Source organism: Eupeodes corollae, chromosome 3 (genome assembly GCF_945859685.1).
Source record: "Eupeodes corollae chromosome 3, idEupCoro1.1, whole genome shotgun sequence".
Taxonomy (NCBI): Eukaryota; Metazoa; Arthropoda; class Insecta; order Diptera; family Syrphidae; genus Eupeodes; species Eupeodes corollae.
Genome location: NC_079149.1, coordinates 79,378,217 through 79,404,175, shown reverse-complemented (window position 1 = coordinate 79,404,175; position 25,959 = coordinate 79,378,217). Strand labels below are relative to the sequence as shown.

The 25,959-nt window shown below is 31.4% G+C and overlaps 1 protein-coding gene across 8 annotated transcripts; it reads left to right on the top strand.

Annotated features, from left to right (window-relative positions):
- Positions 1-1,714: 1,714 nt before the first annotated feature.
- Positions 1,715-25,243, top strand: LOC129950107 (RNA-binding protein 24-B-like). 8 transcript variants are annotated; one of them, XR_008782084.1, is made up of 8 exons: positions 2,834-2,854; positions 8,941-9,207; positions 10,192-10,318; positions 12,813-12,882; positions 12,942-13,110; positions 13,174-13,261; positions 16,132-16,397; positions 24,343-24,482. XR_008782084.1 is itself a non-coding variant. In XM_056061925.1 (7 exons), the coding sequence occupies exons 2-7, from the start codon at positions 8,968-8,970 to the stop codon at positions 24,489-24,491; spliced, it is 864 nt and encodes a 287-aa protein (XP_055917900.1). In that variant the 5' UTR covers positions 1,715-1,975; positions 8,941-8,967; the 3' UTR covers positions 24,492-25,243. The 8 variants fall into 8 exon arrangements, 6 of the variants coding, with proteins under 6 accessions (XP_055917900.1, XP_055917901.1, XP_055917902.1 ...); XR_008782083.1 differs by having other exon boundaries at positions 13,174-13,282; XM_056061925.1 differs by lacking the exons at positions 2,834-2,854; positions 16,132-16,397 and adding an exon at positions 1,715-1,975 and having other exon boundaries at positions 13,174-13,282; positions 24,343-25,243.
- Positions 25,244-25,959: the final 716 nt, after the last annotated feature.

Sequence of the window (25,959 nt, the reverse complement as noted above, 5' to 3'; positions counted from 1 at the left end):
GGTAAAGACCCTCTAACCATACGGTGTCAAAGGCCTTTTCCAAATCAACCAGAACGGCACCTGTGCATTGTTGTTTTGATTTATTCCATTGGATATTAGAAAAGAGTTCATACGTAGCATGAATTGTGTCATGACCCGTCTTGAACCCGAACTGTTATCCGGAATTATTTTGTTGTCCGCAGCCTACTTAGTCAGAGCCCTCTTAATGATTTTTTGATTGATTTGACGGGTTGGAGTTGTGATGAAACACAGCGGTCTTCCAATGCACTGGATAATAAGCATTATTGAAGAGTGTGGTGTAAATGTCAATTTCCATTTTTAAGCGATGGTCAAAAACTCATTATAAGTCTGTGACAGCCCCCCCCCCCCTGTTTACAAGGCTGCATCCTTCCCTGTGGAGTAATGGTTAGTGCGTAAGACTTTCATGCCAAAGGTCTTGGGTTCAATCCCGTAAGCCATCTATTGTTTTTTGACGGGTACTGCCTCTTGCGAGGACTTGACAAATCCTCCAAGTATGGTTCTTGTTATGAAAACTACTTTCTCAAATTAGCCGTTCGGATTCGGCTAAAAATTAAAATTTAAGGGGCCCTCCCTGAAATGACTCGCACACAGGAATGGCTGAGAGTTATAAGTCACTAGGCTCTAGCTCTCTCTTTATTTATTTATTATTATTTATTAATAGTGGTCATTTAGTTAATTTAATAATCTTGATAATTTGTTGCAATTATTAGTATGTTTTAATTATATAACTGTGTACGTATGTATGTACCTGCATTCCTATTGGGCTGTAAGTAGTTTACACTGCCTTATAAAAAGATAAAGAAGTCTTGTACCTTAATATTGAATGAAAGCAAGTTGATACGCCCGAGCAGTGTTTTTATTTATTTTTTTTTAAAGGATAGTTTGGTACTGCATTCTTCCTAACAGAACATACATAGGTATAATTGTTCTTTATCGTAGGTACCTACTTCAATGAATAACATTGGAACCCTGTAAAAAGTAGATTTCGTAACAGACCCTAAGTTAAAAATCGTATCGACCTATACTAAGAAAAATTAAACACTTACCTACATGAGGTAGAGGTTGGCATCTATTTTTACAAGTTTCGGAATAAAACAAAAAAAACTATAACATCTTCTTTTGTATACCCAGTACTTGCCCATCATACCTACCCTAATTATAAATATATGTATGTATGTTTATGTACATATATAAAAAGAACACGCGTGTGTAAAACTTATTAAATATCATAATGCACTTAAAATTGATATTGAGCATTACCCCCTGTATTTTGAGTTTGAGTTTTATTTGGTTGTTCAATTTTAACTCAATTCAAAAAACTACCCCTATTAAGCAGATTGCACCCAAAACACCACCAATACACAACCAAATGCTTATATACTTCTAGTCTACCCCTGAAATAAATAGAAAGGTACATAATATAGGAGCACAGAAAATGCCTTAAAGTCATATGCACCAAATGTCACATATTTGTATATTAATAAAATTAAAATAACAAAATACAAAACATTTCGGACACATTTTCCGATTGCCTCTGAGTCTGAGTCCCAAGTTCCAACTCCCAAAGTCAAAATAAGATTGCTCTTTGTAAAGAAAAAAAGACAAGCTAGCATGCAGACCAATATAGAGTATATACTCTCGTATTAGGATGGATGAGACATTGGTTGAACACAGCACAGCACAGTACAAGAGTACACACTTCCGATACTATGCTCCTAGAATCTCATTTTTGTGTTGGGTTGTTTTAAGGGGAAACCATATACTACAGACAGAACACAGTCCGACCTGCCCGCCACACAATTTCATGTTCACTCAGTTGAATTAATCGTGAATCTTTATTTCATTGGGAACAGTTTTTTTTTATTTGTCGCGTAAAAGTAAAATTCTATAAATATTTATTTAAGGAAAAATTACAAAAAGAAAAACACATATATTACTTAAACATATTGTTTGGGTAAGTCTTACACCAAAAATTATCACTTTATTTGATATTGTTTTGTGAGCTCTGTGATTTTGTGAATTATCGAACAATAAAATAAAATAAAAGGACGCGCAGTAAAAAATTGTGAGAACCCTTGTGAAGCTTATTTAATTATTTGCACTGTACGCTGTACGAAAATAATAAACATTTATAATTTTTTAAATGATTTCGTCATTAAGTTTTGAAACTCAAAAATAAAGAAAATAATTTATTTGACAAAATAAATATTTTATAATTTGTAAATAAGTTCCATAAACGAATGTTCTATTTTCGTAATTTATTTTTTTTTTTAAAAAGTATACCTACTATACTTTAAATTATTTGTAGGTTCATTTGTAATTTATATTTTAAATAACTACTTGCGATCATAAAACACAAAAAATACAAACTCTAAAAGCGCATATGAAAACCGTTACGGAACAGCTGCATTGCATTTATGCAGAGATAACTACGATTCGATTTGTGAGATACTTTGTTATGTGCAAAAGTACTTCAAAAAATGCAAGCCAATTTTCAATGTGTTATTTTAAAATTAGATTGTGCTAAATATATCGTCAGACGATTAAAAATCAAAACCAAAGCTGTAAAATATTAATTCTAAGTTTTGACATTTTATTTGTCTCTTCTTTTGCATTAAAAGTGTCTTTTTTTTAATTTGTTCAGTATGTATAGTACATAATCTATTTATAAAAATCTCAGGGGAGGCGAAAAAATAATAGTTCAAAAATCATGTTTGTATTCTTAGGATTTTAAAAAGTCGTCCCATAGACTCTTCTTCGGTTTTTCAATAATTCATTGCGACTAGTCAAGCGGTCTTGTGTTGTGTTGTTTGCAGCAGATACAAATATGTATGTATGTTGAAACTCCCAATGACAATCATCTATACACATTAACGTAAACTATTTTAAACTTAGAATAAAATAAAAGAGACAAATCATGTGTCGTTAGGAAATGAAACTTAAAGAAAAGACAAATTTAGAAAAATATACCGTTTTGCAACATTTAAGTATTTCACTTGGATTCCAAACAAAAAAAAAATTTGCTAAACAAATAGGATTTCAGTTTAAGTGTGTAGGCCCATTTTTAATTTTATTTTAAATAAGTAATAGTTATGTATTTAAAAAAATTAAAACATGATGAATTTGCTACTCAGCTACTCTCTGTTACCAACATAATGAACCTAAAGTAAAGTTCCTTATAATTCCCATGATCATGTCTGTCTATAAAGTGTATACCTATATGTTGCATCGCTTTTATCATAAAAAGTTCTTAAAATGTCAAATTTTGAAACAAAAAATGTCTCAAAAGAGTGACAAAAATAAAATTAACGATATAAAAACTACGTTTTGTGCTCTAAAAACATGCGCATGGCGTATTTACAAAAATGTGCGACAAATAATATAAAATAAAATATGAACATTTCTAGCGCTTAGAATAATGAAATTGTATTAAGTTAATTTTTGTTTAACAATAACAAAGAACATTCGATCATTATGCTATATGTGTATATAAAAAAGAAAACCTTATTTTATTAATAAAAATACTAACAATACAAATATTGTCTCTGGATAGATACCAACGAAATAGGTCACTGAACATTATAAATACGTTTTTTAGATTGATCATAATCGGCTATTTTTATCACCTATGAACTCACAATGAAGGGCTTGATCTGATTAACACGCTCCTACTTGGAGTACACGTTTAAAAAGTCATTCCATCTTTATATACATACCTGCTAGTAAAGGAACTATTTAATATAATTTATTTTTAATATTATATATATATGTACCTTGGTCTACGTAAATAGGTACTATTTTCGTTTTTTTTTTGAAACATTTCTATTTCGTGGGCTTTTTGGTTGATGAAAAAATCTCTTTTTTATTCTTAAACAGGATCTAAATAAGATTCACACGTGGTTTTTGAAAACATTTTTAATGACAAATAAATAAGTAGTTATATACTCACACAATAATTTTCTTATAATAAATCGTATTGATTTGGTAAAAATTACAAAACGTCTTCAAATCTGCAATCATGATTTTGAAAAAATCTGGAAATAACTTCTGACGATTAAAATAAATTAGTTGGTGCAAAAGTCCTTTGAGCACAAGGCCCTAGTGACATTCTCCAAATGTAAGCATTAAAACAAAAGATTATAAATATCTTTTACCGTATTTCACTATAACTATATAAGAGTTGTCTTTAAAAATAGCACTGCAACGCATCAAAGAGTTTATGATGCAGACAAACTTAATTAATAGATGTTATTTAATAATTAACTGTTAAATTAATAACCTTATTCAGTTCTTTAAATAAATATAGAGAAAATGGAATTAAAATGCAGTCCATTTCTTAAGATTTCTTAGCTTTCTAACCATTTTTAAATTTTGCCAGTCAAAAAAATAGCACCGCATCATAAAAACAATTTTTTTTTGTATAATATTGAATATTTATTTTTTAATCTGTTTAAAAATTAGCCATATTTAATTTTGAATTTCCTTCCATTTCCTTTATTTGCAATAACTGCAGTACAACGCCTTTGAATCGAGTTTACGAGGCGTTGGCATCTTTCAACAGGAATCGATTTCCAGAAAGTGTTGACAGTAGTCCAAAGTTCATTATTATTGCTTGGCCTGCACCGAGACACTTCCGTCCTTACGTCAGCCCAAAGATTTTCAATTGGGTTTAAATCTGGTGACTGTGCAGTCCACTCCATAACTTCCACACAATTGTTCCGAAACCAATTTTTGGCCAATTTGCTGATGTGTTTTGGGTCGTTGTACTGTTGAAAGACCCAGTTCAACGGCATATCAACGGCATACCTTCCTGCAATATTTTTACATACAGGTGCTGATCCATTATACTTTTTATCCAGTATAAAGAACCAACACTGTAGTAAGAGAAACAGCCCCTTATCATAATGCTAAATCCGCCATGTTTGATTGTTTTTGTCGTATATTTTGTGTTGAAATCAGCATGTTGGGGCCTTTTCACGTATGATCGTGATCATTTTCCACCAAACAAAACAAATGTTGGTCTCATCTGTCCAAAGAACATTCCTCCACTTTGTTATGGGCCATTCTACATGGGCTTGCGCGAATTGCATCCGTTTGGTTACATGTTTTTTTTGTCAGGAGTGGTACCTTTCTTGGACTCCGGGAATATAAACCGTTATCCCTTAACTGTTTCTACACTTGCTGTCAAATTCAACACCACTTTCCGACTTTCTCCGTAACTGGTAAAAACGGTTCCTTTTTGTTCTGTCAAATCAATCTCTTCACCACCAAAGGGACATTGCTCGCTTCCGCCACGCGTTTCGGATTTTACAGTAAATGTTAAGGCATTGCGGATCTTTTTATTTGAACAACCGAGGATTTGCCTGATTTCCGAATAGGTTTTCTCATTATATATCATATTTTTATGGTTTTTCTATTTTTAAGATTTTTATAAATTACATTTAGAATAAGTTAAATAGTACAAACCTATGCAAAAAAAATTATTTGACAGAAAATATTTCAATAATAACAGGAGTACTCTCATCGGTGCTATTATTTTGACTGCTTTTATTTGACAAAAAAAAACTACTCAAATCAAATCTGCAGCTATTTTTTTATTAATTAAATACTCGCTGAGAGAATATTTGCCAACAACCATAGAACGGTAATATATAGTACTGGTGATTAAAAGTATACCACATTTATATTAATTGTTGAAAATGTAACAAACTACATCGTAGTGCAATTTTTTGGACCGCATCTATACATATGTATTTATCAACAAAATTGATTATTTATAGCAGTTTCATTGCTAAATTCTTAAAAAGCAGTTATACAAAATTAACCAAACTCCTAAAATAGAGATTTGGAAAACGACATATCTCAATAAAATGAGGCAATGCTGAAAAACAATTTATAGCTTGGAATAAAATGATTATATCGACATCTTCGAAATTGCTAGAAAATACATGTGTCTTCCAGCAGTTTCCAGCAGTCGTAGTTTCGAGTCTATGTGTTTCATATGTTAGCCAATAAGTTAATTGTGCTAAATCCAATTAAAAACTTTAAGGGAAACATTAAACCAGTTTCTGATACCGGAAAAACTAATTATAACTCCCTTTTGGCTTTTAGAGTTATTAGAAATTAATCAACCCTAGCACCCATAACATCTTATTCAGCAAAAAGCTATCAAACATATCAACTTATATAGTAAAAAATATCATAGAAATACCTATTAAAGTCGGATTCGGTAACCACCTTTTTAGTATTAGAACACGTTTTTGATTACAATGAAATTCATAGGAAGTGACAGTAGTTGTAGAAAAAGAAATATATTTATCAATTACCAATACCCGTGTTTTGTTGGAAAATCTTTAATAGTGTAGTAGGATTTTACACGAACAACAAAAACAACATCCGCAGTAGAAATACTACCGATAAAAGTTGAAGTAGAATCTTACTACGGATGGGTTTTTGACATTTATACGAGTCTCGAATGGATCTTATGTGATTTCGTTCTCAAATGTTAGTTCGATTGATATTGCATGGCTGTGTTCGTTGAGAAGTTGTGCATTTGGAATCATGTGTTTTCCATTGTGGAAAAATTAATCTTTTACTGTTGATATTATTTAGTTTTGTTAATGAAGATGAACTAACGGGGCTTATTTTGCAATAGAAAACAATAGAAAAGATAATTAAGTTTTGCTATGTTTCCACCAAAGGTTTATCTCAGTTTAGATTAAATAAATCATTTAGTGTTTCCATTGCACAAGAAGATTTCAAATGATAAAGTTTGACAGCACTTTCTAAAATGCAAATGGTGTTTCGATGTTTCTTATGAAGTGCAAGTGAGATAGTTTGATTCGTGTGAAACATTGAAGAACTAAATAGTTCCTGCTCCATGTGCAATTTTTTTTTAATTTGATTAAAACAAAATTATATTTTTTGTACACAAACATGCAAATAAACAGACCATAACGCATTATTTGTAAAACCATCTCCTCCACACTTGTTTTTCTTCATAAATTTTGACTAGACTCCGATCGCCGACTGGAGTCGAATCGAATCAAGCTCATTGGAACTCGATTCAAATACATAAAGGATTGAGGCGAGCTTTAAGCTCGCTTCAACACCACATGTTAATGTAGTAGTCTACGAACAAACCCCCTGCTTTAAGTAATTGTTAAATGAACTTTTTTTTATAGAATATCAATTTTCTGATGTTTTATTTACATTTCTTCTTGAAAATTGTCCATTTTATTAGTTTTAGTTAGTTTGTTTTTGCTGAAGTTAATTTTAAATTTTGATTTTCACAAAACTTTCTTCTATTTGTGTGTTTTTTTCTTGTATTATTTTTCTATCAGGCCTTTTAGTTGTACCAATTTTTAAATACAAAAATCTGGCTACTGCCGATGCGTTTTCTTGGGAATTTTCTAGTATACTATTCATAGAATGCCAAAAAACACGGGTAATGCCTTCTTATTTAAGAGTTTTCCAAAATTGAGTTCCTATTTTCTGCTCAATATTTTGACAACTTCTATAACACAACATAATTAGGTATCTATGTATGTATGTGTACTGTAATCTCAAAATCTATAAACGGATTTTCATGCGGGATTTCATCTATAGGATATTTCATACAAGGAAAAATGTTGGTGTATTAACTTATAAAAGTTTTGTAAAAATTGGCTATGATGATGATTGTTAATGGTGTTGCCTGAAATCAAACCGTCTGAAAGCTTTCATAGAAAACCTAAACTATTGGAGAATGACAAAACAATGTATTGTATTGGATTTGTGCTCTTTGAACGATAAAGTAGTATGTTAAGGAGCTATTTAGTATACATAAGTTAGTTGCACACGATTCTAAAATAAATTTAAAAACTAACGTTAATATAGTTTAGTTTAGTTTAGTTTATTTTCATCAAACAGAGTTCAACTCTTACAGACTACTTTAAAAAATTAATATAATAATTAATTTAAATATAAGTAGATATATGTACAGAAATAATAATAAATACAAATGTTAGCAATAGATAAATGTCAATGACAAAACAGATTGTGATAACAAAGCAGACATAACATTTTTTTAAAAACATTTCTTGAAATATTAGAAAAAATATTTATAACCTCAACAATAGAATTCGTTTCTCTTATGCAACGTGCAAACGGTTCGTTTCTACTATAATATCTTCTATGAAAAGTCTCTCGCAAATGAAAATTAGAACGGAGAGTCCTTGATGGAAAGTAAAAAAGTATTCGTTCTAACAAAAAAGAACATTTGATACGATTGCTTATTAAATCTTTCACAAATATTATTGAAAAATATTTTCTACTTATTTCAAGCGTTTGAATGGCAATAAACAGGCATCTAGATGGATAAAATGGTACTTCTATATCCAATTTAATTTATAGAAAGCATACCTAGTAAAACTTTTTTGTATTTTTTCTATTCTAGAATTTTCTACTATTAGTATATTGTCCACTGGGAAGAACCCGATAATTGTTTGGATATACTTAAATATAGCCAGTGTTGCTTTTTGTGACCAAAATATCGCAAACAACTTTTTTGTTTTAGGAATTTAGCTGTATATTTATAAACACGGACGTTTTTTAACACAATTTTCAGTTAAAATTTCAAAACAATCGATAAAGAGCTTTAAAATAATACGTTTTGTTCCTAAGAAAAGAACATTACAAAAGAATTGTATCGAGGTTGTCCGATGAAGAATGGATAATCCTGAAAAGGCTTATAGTTCACTTCATTGTTTTGTTTTTGGAAATATTTTTTTTTTGTACCGATATCGGCAACGTTCCTTTCCTCAGTCAACTAAATTGCTTAATTACAGTCTCAATCATCTTATATATGAATTTTATAAAAACACTATTACATTTTTTTGTATACTTATTCAAAGTTTTATTTTATTTTAATCTATTTAGTGTGATAATCTTGTAAATTCATACAAAATGTTAATGACTGGTGCAACAGAAACAGATACAGCGAGTTTGGGCTTAGTGCCGCAGAGAACTACAGCTACAGCGGCTATTCAACAGAGAGATACAACATGGACAAAACTGTTTGTAGGAGGCTTGCCATATCACACCACAGATAAAAGCCTCCGAGATCACTTCTCCGTATTTGGTGATATAGAAGAAGCTGTTGTTATAACTGACCGTCAAACAAACAAAAGCCGTGGATATGGATTTGTGAGTATATTCGATAAATTTACAATGTAACTGTAACAATAACTGTATTTAAACAAAAAAAAAATAGACTGGATTGACCCACAATCATAGCTTGCCATTAAAGCTCTAAAAATTGTATGCTTAGCAGTTCTTAATTGTTTTGTAAAAAATATGTCAAAACCTTCTTTTTGTTAAAATTTTACCAGATTTCAAGAACATCATTTGTATAGTAAACAATTATTATAAACGTATAAAAGTTTTTAGCATGCTGAATCACGAAAATGCGATTTGGAAAACATTTATTTATAGTTATGTTCAAATTCTAAAAGGTCGCGCTGAAAATTCCTACATTTTCATTAGTAAAATAAAATATAACTGACAATTTGTTTCTATTTTTTTTATATATTTATCAGAAGAATATATTTCGTTTTGTTCTTGAGATCAGAATTGTGTACTTAATGTTTATTATTTCGAGCCCCAACAAAATTCACTTGTAGTTTTGTTTGTATCGGAACGTTTACTTGTGCCCTCCAATTAATTATGTATCCGAAATTATTTCCAATTCCTCAAGTATTTCACTTCGTAGTTTAACTCCTTTACATATCTTTCCAATTCCTCTGAAGGTATCTTAGAAATTGAAAGTTCTAGATTAATTATATAACAATTCGATTCTTTTGAGCTTGAAAAGGAACGAAAGTATAAAAAGAATTGAAAGTACTTCAAAACTTTAAGTACAAAGAAATTGAATTGGATTATACTCGAGTACTTATATAGTTAGTTATGAAAAATGATAAGAATCTATGGAAGTTGATATGTCGAAAAATTGGCATATTACAATAACTTTCAGTATCGGAAGTTCATATTAAATGGTTTTAATCTTGTGTTATTTTATTTTCACAATAGGTATATTTTCAGGGTAATGTTTTTACTTATGTAATTATATTATTTATTTTTGTATGTACTTAAAAAATATGTATTTTTAAATTTCTTCTTATATTTCCAAAGGTAATTATGGGAGACAGAGCTAGTACTGAAAGAGCATGCAAAGACCCAAACCCAATAATAGATGGACGAAAAGCAAACGTAAATTTAGCGATTCTAGGTGCCAAGGCCCGTATGAATATAGCTCCTGGTAAGTAAGAATTTTCTACGTCTCTTATATTTTCAAATGAAGGTTTTCGACAGAATTTCAAAAAAAAAGAGGAATATTTTTACGCCATGTATGTTTAACTCAGTTCTAAACAAAAAGTAAGGATTTACAATTCCCTTTGGGCTTTAGCGCCAAGATAAAAAAACGGTTTTTGGCAGAGGGCTTAGGTTAGGTAAAGATGGTTGTCCGTCATGAAGTAGGACACACATAGTCCAGTTTAATGGCTCATTGCCACATAAATCTTGAAAGCTCTCTTTAAAACTCGATGAAACCAATTTGACTCCCTTAAGAAACGTGAAAGCCTGTTTATGTTAACATGATTGATATAGAAGAGCTGAAGAACTGTTTTCTCCTCTTCCTCATCCATTGTAGCTTCTGCAAAAGTCAGTCATATTAGACAGTTATGACACCGATTATCGAGCTTACATGCGATATGTTTAGAGATTGCAAGCACCTAGACGGCTAAAAATCTATTGTAGGTCAGATGTTTTTCGTGACCTGACACGTGGTGATGTTATTCCACCTGATTTTTGCCTTCTTAATAGCGTTTTGCATTGTATTGTTTCTTTTCAGCCGAGTACATCTTGCTTACAATTGCCTGGAATGTCTCTATGACCCAGCAAGGGTGAATATTAAACAGGGCTTCATTGGTATTAATAAGCATGAGACAAATAATACTCAACGTGTTTTGTGTCAGAAAATTTCACTTTAAAGTCAATTATTTCAAAAACTATTTATTGAAAAAAAACTTTATTTAAAATTAATTATGATTTTTACAATTTTGGCTTTTGAAAGAGGTATAATTAATAATTGTATGTGTTGCCGTTGTTTTTAAATATTTTGTTTCTTATTTTAATTTAAGTCGTAAGTAAGGGAGATAGAACCCTCCTCCCATACTAAAAAATGCTTGTATTGAGCTCCTCTTACCAAAAATCGTTATTTTTTCTCGGCGCCAAAGTTATCGTACTCGCTCCCTGTCTTTATTTATATGATAACATTTTATTGCTTTCTTTGTCGAGTTTATTTATAAAATGAGTAAAAAATTCACGTTGGCTTGGAAAAGAATGTTATATCTTGAGTGGAACAATTTTTTAACAATCAAAAATTATAGTTGCGTATCTTGCCCATCGCGATTCGCTGTTAACCATGACTCAATAGATGGTGCAGTTTATGTGTTGTTTTTATTTATTTAACTGAAACAGAGTGTATGTTTTTCATAGATGATAACCACACACAAACCATAATCCACTCATGCATAGTCACTTCAAAACTAACCAATACCATGCAAACATTGGGTTCAAATCACATTGAATTCTCCATATTCTTCGAACCGTAAATAAACATTTGAGTTGAGTGGATACATTAGAATAGAAAAATCATAGAACAATAGTTTTTTTTTAAATTTAACAAAAAAACTACAAAACCGAGACGACTATGTTTAAAAAATGATCTCAATATGTAATCAACAAACTTTTAGGTGGAACTATGATCCATTTTGATTTTAAACCAGTGATCATTCATTTATCATCAACATCAAATGTATGTACTTATTGATCATAAAAAAAAGAATTAAGTTGATTGATTTGTTATCAGAATAACAAAATCATTCAATTTTGACTATGTATATTTATGTATGTATGTACTCTCCAAATCCGTTTAAATACGCAGGTGAACAACCCGAAGTGCCAATTCTTCAATAGCTGACACGATCTTAACTATGAGATATCAGTGTCGATGGTACACAAGTTTTTTTCATAAAATCGTTGCAAGTTCTTTATTTATTACTTAATCATTAACATTGGCGAAAGAGAACAAATCCCTTCAATCGGTGCTCTAGAAATTATAGGTTTTCTATGAGCAAAATGCTGTTCTTTGAGCAAATGAAGCCGAAATAAAATGTTTAACTCATCTCAAATAGGGTACTAGTTAGGTGATATTCGATTATCTGTGAAATAACAGTGACTAATAAAAGAATAAACATTTCAATGATTACAGGGACAACCACAAATGCATACGATCACATATATTATACAAAGTAATTTCAGAAAACTGAATTAAATTTGTATTTATACATAATGTATGATAATAATCAAAATCATATTTTTGTACATTATTGTTAGTGTCATATATTCATGTGAAAAGGTTTAATAGCTCCCTGTTTCGAATATGGCAAAAACGTAATTAACAATAAATAAAAATTATACTTACATATGTGGAAAGGTTTTCCTGTCGATAAATCAATATTTAGCGAAATGTTGTTAAGTCTCGCTCGCTGTTTCGAATATGACAAAAACTTATTTAACAATAAATAATAATTATACATACATGTGTAAAGGTTTTCCTGATGATAAATCAATATTAAGCGAAATTTTGTTGAGTCTTTATTCAACTGTACCGTAGTGTACTCTTATACTGCTCTTTGTATGAGCATATAAAATAAAATACATTTTTTTAACACCAACTTACATTTTTAAAGGATTTCCCTATGCCGCTGCTGCTGCTGCGAGTTTGAGGGCTGGATATTCGATAATACCAAATCAATTCGGGTAAGTTTTGGAATGTTTTATCTAAAATATTTTGTTAAAATATTATTTCTTTATTTCAGTGTTCCCCCACCATACATTTACGGATCACCCTACCTTAGTGCTGCTGCAACGGCCTCTGCATCAGCAAATACAGCTAATGCAGCGTCCGGTTTAGTACCAATACAGGCTTCGCAGTTATCGCATGCTGCCGCGATTGCTGCAGCGACCAATCAATTTTATGAATATCATGTAACTGACCACTTATTGAAATACCTTAAATATTTTTTAATAATTCTTTGTTAATGGTCTTAGAACGCTGTTGTTGCTGCTGCCGCTGCACCATATGGTGGACAATATCCTACTGGCTTTGAAGCATATCCATATTCTGGCACCGTGGCAGGTAACTGCTTTACTGAACTAGGTATTTAAAATTTTGTAGATGTTTTAGAAGTATGTAAATTATGAATATTATATTAAAATCACAATGTGAGTGTCAATAATTGTTAACAAGCATTTTATGCCGCAAACACTATGGTCAAGAATTGCCACCAAATATATCGAGCTTGTGAGATGTTTTATAATTTTAATAACCGAATGAAAACATTTTCTTTGTTGTGGCTGAATTCCTAAAAATGACCTACTTTCTTTGATTTATTGTGGAAATTTGTTTTTTTTGTTGTCCTTGCTTGAAATTAAAAAAAAAAAAACGTATTCATATTAGAACAGTTGAGTATATAGAAAAGCAATCCTTGAGATTAGAATCTTTGGGGTAAGATTAAGGTTGTTGGTATATTTGCAATGCGTGTTGGCCTACATTGTTACACATAATGCATATTCATTGTGAACTTATACAAAATTGTTGAAATAGACTTCGATCCTTTTCAAAGGAAGGCCCTAATTTTTTAACGTAACCTTTTCATTTTACATTTTTATGATACAGTTATTTGACAGTCTGGTCAAACTCAAATTTTAAAACAAAAATCTTAAATGTAACATTTTAAGCTTAGTTCTTATACTAATAAAACAATTTCAATTTAAAAAGCAACAAAGCAAAAACCAAACCTAAAATTTACTTACCTTGAAAAGGTTTTGAGAAAGATAAGAAATTAAGTTAATACTATATCATAGATACATATATTCAAGATTCAATGTGTGCGTGTGAAAAGTTTTTGAGAATATTTTTAATTGAAATCAATATCCTGTATTTTTACATTAACGAACGTAATTTATAAACTTCGTCTTAAACCTCGCTTTTACCCTTTCCATTACGAATTCAAAATTATTGGTTTTATATAGTTTGTTGTTTGAGGAGATAGTAAGCAAATGCAACCATATTTTGCTACAGTTCTATATTTGCTAAAAAAGAATTCGCTTGCTTTTCTCGTCTGATGATGAATCCGGGGTCCGTTTTTCTTAATAGAACGAACATTACGACCTATACCATACATTTATATATATTGTCCAAAATATCAAATGGACTAAATATCAAAATGTTTTAGTGACTACAATAGTGCAGACTAGATACGCGTTATTGTTGATATTGCACAGGCTACTCATGCAGATTATTGCAGTTTTTTCACACTTCAAAATATGTTCCCCATCGAGCCCAAGGTCCAGAAAGTGCACAATCTTTTCACGAATTCTTTTATGTTTTGATTAAGATATTAATTTAATTAGTTTTTGCTTCAGATCATTCTATCTCCTTGTCAAGAATTAGAATAGCTTTAGAAGCATTTTCTTAGTCGTCAATTGTATCATTATCGGTTGTTATTAGATCGTTTTTATCTGTATTTGGCTCTTCTGTTTCATCAATTCTTAATCCTATGACATTAAAATAATAACTTGAGCAAGTTTTTCAATTTTTCAATCTTGTTTTTCAATAAACTAAGGGTGTATCTAAATCTTACTGAGCTAGGTTCTCTAGCTTGTTTACAACTGCTTCATGACAAGTAGCATCTTGACTAAAAATACCACTTATAAAAGTAGTTGGGAGTTGAAAACAGGTGCTCTCAATATATTGCAATGGATTTGACTCGACTTATGTATCTATTTATGCACATCATATAATCGATGTTTTTGTAGAAAACCGTGTTCTAGATTTCATCTTCTTCAGCAGATGTTTCTTAAATTAGAAACGGTTATATATTTAACAAGACCATTATTTGATTTGAATCCATTATGAACCGTTGCCACTAGCATTTTCATTGCTCTTTCTCAATTTTACATAACTCTTTATCAAATTATTAGCGTTTTCGAGTAAATCTTATTTGTTTTTTAAATTTGAATTAAGATTCTTAAATGATTAAAAATATCGTCATTTTTTCTCGGGAATTGGTGTATGATTTGGATGCTTAGTTTCGTTCCCTTTGCTTTCGAATAAAAGTGATATCGAGCTGATTTTGTGACTTTATTTTACTAAAAAATGTCTGCTACCTAAAACGTAACTTTTTACATTTAAAAGGTAAGGAATAAATAATTGAATTGTTCAGGTTAGGTGTGTATTTTAATAATATCAATATTTCAATTCAACGTTAATAATTTCTATATTTTATATTACAAAATTCAATGAACTTTGAAATCTCCCTTCTCATTTAAAAACAGTTAATGACCAAATAGCAAAAAAGGAATTAGAGTACATACCGAAATAGAATTACTTGTACTTGTAATTTTAATTGGTCTTGAACTTGAAATTATTCTTCTATCTGTGTTCTTAACCATTGAGCACAAAATTGTTTCTAAATACCAGACTGTATTGTCTCTCGATTATGAAATCCGTGCCATCATCAAAATCAAAAATTAAATTTTCACTATGTACTATTTTTGTGAGGCCGTGAGCACATACTGTTTTTGAGCGGGTATTCTACCAAGCAATCGAAGACAGTTTTATGTTGGTAGCAAAATAGAAGGTGCAAGTTTTTGTGAAAAGGTGTTTTTTTTTTATTATTTTGTTTACCTACACTACATTTTTTTATGATAATAAAAGCATTATTTTATTTAGTTCACTATAAGTTCTGTGAACTAAAGCACCGATTGGATATTTTCTTGTTTACATTTTTTTTAGATTACTTTGTAAATTAAATATTAAATTTGTTTATTTAAATCTTGTGTGGTTTGTCATAACGTTTGTTTTGATGATTGATTAGAATTGATGGTTTTAACACATTTCTTTGATCTTATAATAGGATAATATTTTGTTTCCGAGTGTCAAAATTTGATATTGAGTGAAAAGTTAAAACAATAACTTTGTTGTATTTCTTGATTCCCACATAGCAAAAAACCTTGTATAAGGTTCTTTCTGATTTCGCGACACAAAGCTTTTTCGAATGCTGTACACTTTATCCTAAAGTCAGGCAACGAGGAAAAACATGGAAAGTAATATGATGGCCATTTAAAATAATTCCATCTCAATCAATTCAGTATAAAACATATAAGGTTTACACTGAAAGCACACAATTTTTCCAGAGTTTTGAAACTTTAAATGAGATGTAATACCGTCTACGAAAAGCCGATTGCAGTTGGTGCCATACTTTAGCCGTGTAAGTTTTAAAATAAAAAAAATGTGTGTGCGTTGACAAACATATTGAAAACTGTTTTCAAGGTGATTTTTGGTCTTTGTTTTTATTTTTTTGGTTTGCTGTTTTTTACATTTATTATAATAATACAATATTTTTTTAAATTAATGTTATTTTGGGTAGGTATTGAATTATAATATAAAAATAAAATAATTTAATTATTGAAATTCAAGTTTACCAATGGAAAACTATTAATTTTTATATTATGTATGTAGAAACTCGAAGAAAATTAACCAACATTCTTTTTCAATTACAATAATTTTGATTATATTATATTTATATTTTCTTAATGATATTCAGCCACACAAAAAATTAAGAAATCATTCGGCATTATCTTTTGCATTTCAAATGCTTCGTCAAATGTCATTATCTTCAAATGTGGAACTTTGGCCAAACAAATACTAAAAACTTACCTTACCTTCAAGTTGCCTAACATATTATGTCACCAAAACCTGACCATTTTCTGCCAAGTATCGAACAATGTTTTGTTTTCTGGAAGGAAAATTGGAGAAAAGTTATGGAGTTTGGTCTAAATGTCAACACAAACGCGCACTCAATTTAACAATAAAACAGCGTGAAAATTAGGATGAGTCGGCGAAGAATAATGCAATGAATCCATTTTGTATTAGGAACGCTGAACGTCCTTTGGTTTTAATTTATAAGAAATCAAAGTTCGTTGCGTTTGAATCATTGCATCATTGCAGTTGCTCGGAAATGGCTATGGAGTAACTCCAATACTAATCGTAATCCAACAATGCTTTTAATTTAGCGTGTTTGAAGCTTTTAAACATTCCATCACCGTCTTTTATGTGTTGTAACCATCACGGGACGTCGTTTCAAATAAGAACACATCCGTACAATTTTTGTAATCCTTAAGCCACCTTTTTCTTTGAATGAAAAGAAAAAATTAATCAAAACTTCCTACAAATACCAATTATTTATTTTGAACAAAATCAGACATTTTCAAACATAAATTATGCCAAAGCCGCATTAGCCTTTTACAGTATTCACATATACATTGAGTTTTGGACATAATTCATGCGGGAAAAAACACTCGCAATCTTCTGCGAGATTGCTGATGTGTCGACGCTTGATTCTTCAAATAGATTATTTGTTATTGATGTAGCCAATATCATCAATTGTTTTAAAGAACATAGTATTGTATGTACAAGGACTTCGAAAATTACTCGTGTACCTAAGTTTGTTTTATACTACGAAGAATTACATTTTTAATGAAAAATTACGATAAAACAATGATAATCTTGAGACCTTACGGCAGTGTTCATGAGAATCAAATGTCTCGGTAAGAGAATGATCTCGGATGATTTTTAGAGCTCTCTTTTCAATTCTATCAAAAAGATTCAAGTACGTTATCGGGACATCAGCCCATTTATGAGAATTATAAACTAGTTTTGAACAAATAAAAGCTTTCTAAATTATATTCAGATCATAAGATGCATTGACTAAACACTTAGCAACATTTTTGGTGATGTCAAATATGTGATCACTTCAAAACAAGAAGTTTGTGATGCACATATGTAGAACTGAAAGCTGTTCAGTCCTCGATGCAAATGCCACCTGTGGATAGCGGCATTGGGGCTCGCTTTTACAGCAGACATTATTGATTTTTCGAAGCATTACACGATTTTTTATTCCCCATTGGGCAATGCTGATAAGATCAGAATTTCTTATACGCTGCCGTTGGTAGTCTACATCCGAAAAACAAGAATGGGAATCTTAAAACGAATATGAAAAGCTGAGGGTACTGTAATCAGCGAAACAATTTAGTGGGTTAGAAATTTCAGAAAACAGATCATTTTCAAAAATAAAGAAGGGTTTTTGAGACAAAGCTTACTTGAATTAAACGGTCTGAAAAGTGATTTATAAACCAACAAAGAAGATATTCACCAATACCAAAAGCACGCATTTTCTATAAGAGAGCTTGATGCCAAACTCTATGAAATGTTTTTGAAATAACAAGTGCAATAATCTTTTGAAGTCTTTTGTAAAAAAATAATTTAGAGCAGCTAAAAGACTTAAAGTCAAAAGAATGCATTACTTTTTACTGCTTGCATTCTTGTAAGTCTTTTAAAAGTCTTTTACATTCTTTGCATTCATTAAGTCTTTTGATTGCATTCAATGTAGTGCAGTCATTTGAATGCTTTGAAGTCGTTTTACTGCTTTTACAGCTCTGGTACTGTGGCTCCATCCTGTTGGAACCAGACTTCTTTGTGGTTCCTAGTAAACTGATTTAAGTTTGGTTGGAGGAAGTTCACAATCATGTGACAGTAGCGATCCGCATTAACTGTAACTTTTTGCCCATTTCCTTCGAAAAAATACGGACCTAACACATCAAATTCAGCAACAACAGATCAAACTGTCACATAAGGGATGTGAAGTAGTCGTTGATGAATTTCTTGAGGGTTTTCTGTTGCCCAGTATCGGAAATTTTGTTTGATAACCAAACTTGAGTTGTTTTTCTATCCGGAACAGGATCATGTCATTCAAGTTAAAATCGAATGCGAATGCTCGCTGAGTAGTAATCGCAGGACCACCATTACAGATATATTCCTCTGCGACAAATGCGCGATGCTCACCGTGCCACGCCATTATGATTACTAAAAACGTCACGAAGACCTCTATCTATCTATATCCGGAATACTATTTTATCTATAAATAGCTTTAAATATAAACGTCTAAAAATACGTTTTTTTTGTTATTTAATAGGTTTTGGACTTTTCAATATGGTTATGTTAATGAAAGGTCCATAGTCCATGCTTTTGCACCGTATAGCAGGACGGGGATGATGAGGGTCTTATATAGCAACACTTTGGTCCCTCGAGATAGACCTTTACCACTCAATTGCTTTCTTAGCCCAAAGAAACATCGGTTAGCTAGAGTTCTTTTTTGTTTGATCTCAGCGCTGGTGTTGTTTTCTGCGTTTACAGCAGAGCTACTCGTAGGTAGACGAAGTCCTTGACTACCTCAAAGTTACGTCTGTCGATGGTGACGTTTTGACCAAGACGTCGGTGCTGTATGTCCTTTCTTGACGACATCATGTACTTTGTTTTGCCCTCATTAACCGTTAAACCCATTTTTTCCGCCTCTGCCTCAATACTCACAAAAGCCCCATTGACATCACGCTGAGTTCTTCCGATTATGTCAATGTCATCAGCATATGCCAGAAATTGGACAGACTTTTGAAAGATAGTGCCTCTAGTGTTGACGTGTGAGCTCTGCACTATTCTTTCAAGCACAATGTTAAAAAAATCACATGACAGCGCATCACCTTATCTAAAACCTTTTTTGGCATCGAAAGGTTCTGTTAGGTTGTTTCCAACCTTTATGGAGCAGCGTGAATTCTCCATGGTTATCCTGCACAAAGGGACGAGTTTGGCAGGGATGCCAAAATTAGACATGGCTCTATACAGCTCGTCCCTGTAGATGCTATCACATGCGGCCTTTAAATCGATGAAAAGATGGGGGTGTAGATTTGGTGTGCTTGGGTTTCTCTAGGATCTGCCGTAATGTGAATATTTGATCGACTGAGGACTTTCCTGGTCTAAAACCACACTGATAAGGACCTATCAGGTTGTTGCCGATGGGCTTTAGACGTTCACATATTACGGCAGAGAAGATTTTATAGGCGATGTTAAGTAGACTGATTCCTCTATAGTAGGTTCTGTATAAAGGGTCTCCTTTTTCAGGATCGGGCAAACAATACTGAGGTTCCATTCATCGGGCATGCTTTCTTACGACCATATCTTACAGATAAGTTGGTGCATGCTCCTAACTGACTTATCTCTAGCTGCTTTAAAGAGCTCGGCATTCAACTAAGATATGGCAATCTTTACTTCGTCTAATTCGGGAGGACGGGATTGTTGGCTTTCGTTGTCTATGTTGAATGGATCATCCTGCCTGACAGCGGAATTCGGTTCGTCGTCGCCGTTATACAGTCTGCAGAAGTGGTCCTTCCATATCCTCAGCATTGACTACGGCTTCACTATCATGTTTCCACTTTCGTCTTTGCAGCCTTCGGTTCTAGGTTTATGTACCTGTGAATTTCGTTTCTCCCCTTTTCATAAAACGTTCGAAATTCATTCCTGCTTTTAAACCTCTCAACATCTTCGACCGCACGCTTCTCATGCCTTCTCTTTTTCCTTCTGCGAAGTCGGTGCTCCTCTCGCCTCTTCTGCTCATAGCTCATGAGCAGCTCTCGTCCTTTTATGCAGCGCCGCTTTGTGTGCCTGTTGTTTGGCTGTATTTGCCTGCTGACGTTGCTCATCAAACCAGGGGTTCTTTGTTGGTGGCTGCTTGAAACCAAGCACATCAGAGGCGGCTTCTCTGATTGCATCTTGGCAATGGTGTCACTGGTTTTCGATGCATTGCACTTCGAGAGAGGTTACTTGTAACTCGGTCGGAAAAGGATTTGGCAATCTCTTGCGATTGTAGCCGTTGGACGTTGTACCTTCTCCGAGCACCTCCCTGTTTTGGCTTGGGTAAACCCGAAGTGTTACCTTGGCTACAACGAGGTAGTGGTCCGAGTCGATGTTAGCTCCTCTGAAAGTTCGGACATCCATGACACTAATAATCTTAAAATTCATTAAATACAATAATGAAACTTTAAACATCGACAATTGGGACTCATACTTGGTGAAATAGTAAAAATGTGGAAAAGTGCAAACAAAATCATTTTTTGAAATGCTTAAATTTGTTTGTGTGTTGTATTTTTCGTCATGAATTTCGACATTTAAACAAATTAATATTTGAGCAAAGTTGATAGGAATAGTAAGAAGTTTTTTGAAATTTCGATAATTATTCTTAATCGCAACATTTTGTTATGTTCAGTGGCTCCCACGACTAATAAATTTTAATTTTCGCAATGTATTTTCTCCACAAAAATGAATGGAGGGTGTAAAAATGTATTACAATTTTATATGACATTTTAAATAAGTTAAAATTACAATTTAAGCCATTAAACAGCAAATTAATATTAAAAACAAAAGTAACTCAATAATTAAACTCCTCACACATAATCGGTCACTTAATATTTAGTACTAAGTTGCTTTCGATGTAATCGCTTTCTCAAGACTTCTCAACTTATTTTTTCACATTCCCCTTGAAGTCCCATCTTAAGGTCCTCACTGTTCCTAAAGTTCTTTTAAGCAACTCGACATTCCAGTTCATCCATTATACGCTCCATTGCATTAAGGTCATCTGATAAATGTTACCCTCCCCAAAATGTTACCTCCGATCACCAGAACATGAATTACATTCCCATACATAAGGCCGGATTGAGGGGAGGGTAACCGGGCGGAAGCTTCGAACCAAGATGGGACAAAACCGTCTATCGAAGCTTTCTCTACTGAGCATTGAGAGCGATTTACTCCGAGAACTGGATTTCAACGAAATCATCAACGATTTTTCGGCGAAAAAAGTTTAAAACGTTCCGTTCGTTAACCCTAACATTTAATTACAGATATTTTTTTTTCAGTACTAAAGGAATCTACATGATTTCACAATAAATTATTTATTGACAAACGATTTTTTCACTCGAGTTTAATTTATTAACTTCCCATGGGAAATTATTGTAATGGGTCCGATTTTTCAAATTGAAAATTTTGTCATTTCTCGACGTTTCAAGGTCCCTAGAGTCGAAATAAAAGATTTTTAGAAAGATGTCTGTACGTGCGTGTGTACGTACGTTCGTACGTCCGTACGTTCTCGACGTTTTTTTCGTTGTCCATAGCTCAAGAACCTGAAGAGATATCGACTTCAAATAAATTTTGTTATTGACAGTTTTTTGACAAAAAATAAAAACCTAAACAAAAAAATAATAAAAGTTGGTACAAATTTTATTTTCGACTCAAATATCTTTTCAACTTTGAGATATTTGCTTTAAACTAGTTTAATCTTTTTAAAAAGGTTATTGTCAACATTCAGTCAAATTTTGAGAAAAATCAAATTGGCAGCTTTTTTTACAAAAAATAGAAACTTAAAAGAAACAAACAAATGTTTAAAAACATTTGTTTTCGACTTAAATATCTTCTGAAAACTTTGAGATATTGGCTTTAACCTATTTTTATCCTTTGGAAAATCAGTAAAATTTTAAAGAAAATCTTCTTGACAGTTTTTTTACAAAACATAAAAACCTAACAAAAAAAACAGTACTAAAACTTGTTAAAAGTTTAATTACAACTCAAAAAGCTTTTAAAAATAAAATAAATATTGTCTTCAAACTCTTTTTATTTCACAGATGTTCGGTTCTTGATTAAATTGGTTAAAATTTATTTTCGACTATAAATCTATTTAACAAAAATAGATTTTCAAACTAAACTATTTTTTTATACTAAAAATATTGTTGGTAATTTTAAAACTCGTAAGAATAATTCAATTGACAACTATTTTAACCCACCACGAAAACCTACAAACTTTTAAGCAAGACAAATCGACAGACGGGATGAAAAGTTATCAGTGTGGGTCGCATACCAGCCTCTTTTTTTGAAAATAATTTGAGGCCTCCGCTCCTTTATTAACCCGAGGCCTCTGGACCTCTAAATCCGGCCTTCTCATACCTTAACCAACCAAACCACATACTTTACAGTAGCCCGTAGTAGTAGTTATCTGAGCTTTTAAGGCTAAATTTGCTTCTTTCCGTGAACAAAACCTAATCCATAATATTGTAATGTCTAATGTTTAACTAATAATACAAAAATATGTAGTTCGACCCTATTCCAAGAAGACGTATCCTGTGTTATATGTATGTAGAGATTCCGAAGATAAGAAGGAATTTTAGTTGATTAGCCTCGTACGCAGCTTCTTCTTTCCACTTTTCTGCTCACCTTTAATTTGTGAAATTATGAAATGCACAATGGAAGTTATCCGATGCACAATTTTTGGTATATTGTGTCCGATTATACGTGAAAGGTTAAATTAAGGATTTGTTTTTGTTTATTTTTTTATTTATCTGCTAATTAATAATTTGAAATGACGTTTTTGTTTTTATTTAAACTTTAATAAAATAATTAAGTTCTACTAATTCTATACATTTTCTTGGAGAAATTGCAATAGGTACGAAAATTTACATTTTCTTTGAGCGAATACTTGTATGAGACATTGTATATTATTTTGCTTGTTTGGGAACAAATCTTAGCTTTATTTGTAGACAATTACGTAGTTAACAATCTTTAAAATATTGTTCAACCGCATTGCCATTTGTGAGTTAAGATGAATAAAAATGGATTGTTTTTAAAGTTTACCCATTTTATAGTTTTTTAAAAGCGTTTGTTTTCTTGTAGATAGAAAAATAATGAAAGTATACAAGTTATTTCCTGAAGCGAAAAACTAATATTTTCGACATTTGACATTTATTGAAACGGATGTAACTTCTAAACGCTTGGTTATAGAAAAAGAAAGTTACTGACGCTATTTTGTAGTACATGTCAAAACAAAGAAAGGAAGCCTTTATAACTTTTTATGTAGGTACACTTGAGATTTGTGTCACATGTTAATAACGATGTCCTGAGTGACTGTACCAATTTTCATCGTATGCGAACTATTCAGAGGTGACATGTCTAATTTGACTGGGCTAAAATCCTCTGAATAGAATAAAGATTCTATCTTTAGTGTGTATAACACCAATAAACTCAATCTGTTTATTGATTTTGAAATTTTGTTTGCAAATTCCCGATGTGAATTCTTTATTCACGTCTTAATAGTAAGTGTTCGTTAAGATTGGTATTCCTTTTTTATTTGAATATTAAAATTAGGCCAAACGCGACAGAACAGAGCCCGAATAAGGCTTTCCATTTTGTATTTGTGTAAAGTGCATTTTTTGATATTGTTGTTTTCATTGTTTTTTTTTGTCTATATAAATTAAATTGTTTAATGTATTTTTTTTTAATTTTAGGAAATGCAGCAACTGCTGGATATGTAACACCTTACACATATGCAACTCTACCGCATACAGGAGCCGGTGCTGCGACGGGTGCTTTTGCAGCTTTAAGTCCCTATCAACAAGCTACAAATGCTTCTTTACAAGACACAAGACTTCAATAAAATTTTAACATTTTAGAAATTGTTTCTTGTCAGCGAATAACATTTTAAATTATATAACAAATATTACATGACAACCGTTATACTGATGGGCAATGAGCAGGGATAGTAGTGTAGATGTAGAGACTAAAAAGTTTGTTCATACTTTGATATCATTTACTTTGATTATACGTGAACCGTTTGTCATATCTTCCAACTTAACACTGTGCAAACATTTTTGCGATCTTATGTATCACGTAGGATAAAGCTTTTCTTGTTCACACCAATGTGATTAAGTTTGATAAGACATAGATAGTTATATTGAAATCAACAACCTTTGATGTTGGCTAGTAACGAATAGTTGGTAATTTATCAATATCAAGATAAGGTTGCATATATCTCTTAATGTTAACTTAAATTTCTTCGCAACCAAAATACACTATAACTTGCAATATAAGCGAATCCTTGTCTAAAACCAAATAAGAATTATAAACTTAAAATGAGTACATATTATTACCAAAGACTTTAGATTAAGAAAAAAAATGATTTGGATGGTTTGCAATTAAATATGCACACTATTTATACTTATTTAAACAAAATATTTCAAATTTATACGTAGCCCATAGCGACTATGTTAAGAATATTCTTTAATTTTATTGATGCCATTCATATGTAAATACAAAAAAAAATAGAAAAATTCATTAGATAATAATTCACAATATTTTCACTAAGGTGACTCAATAAAAATAAATTATTGTAATGAATATTATGCAATATGGGTGTTGTTTTTGTTTATGGAAATGATTGAACAATTTATTTGTAATTTAACGTGAGTACAGTATTGGTTTTGGTTAAAAATATGAATGTATTACTACTATGTAACTCGATTCCTCAATGAGTTTGCTCGAATTGGAAAAATTAGTACTATGTATCTATTTGATTAGTTTCCAACCAACGAGAATCAAATAGTTCTAGTAGTGCCAACTTTATTCTTATGAACTTTCGAATAAATGAGGACCTACGTAACTCGAAAGTAGAATTCAAAACAAGGCAACTCTAAGCTAAACTATAACATTATCTACTAATGCCTTTCGTCCCTAGGATCTATTTTACTTCAATTTAAATTTTATTTATTTTGTTTTTATTAGAAAAATTAAAAAAAAAAACTAATATCAAGATTCTTTTTTAATATTTTTACTTAAAACTACTTAAAATAAGGTCCTTAATATAAAACTTAAAGCTAACTTAAACTACCTATTCTACCTATAAACTTCTTAAAACTAGAACAACTACAGCAGCAAATCTAACTATCTAACATTTTTGTTTTTCATATTTTATTTTATTTTTTTATTCCATGTTTTTTTTTGCTTTGTATTATTTTTTTCTATTTCTTTTTGTGCCACCATGCCTATTCTACTTAAAACTGAACCCTAAAACAATAAAACAAGTATGTAAGCCGGATAATGCTTAAAACCCCATCCCGACCCACTAT

Bases quoted from the DNA above. Each gene is read 5' to 3' on its own strand.
- LOC129950107 (XM_056061923.1), top strand. The intron at 12,883-12,941 runs GTAAGTTTTGGA...TCTTTATTTCAG, and splicing joins ATAATACCAAATCAATTCGG to TGTTCCCCCACCATACATTT. The intron at 13,111-13,173 runs GTAACTGACCAC...TAATGGTCTTAG, and splicing joins ATCAATTTTATGAATATCAT to AACGCTGTTGTTGCTGCTGC.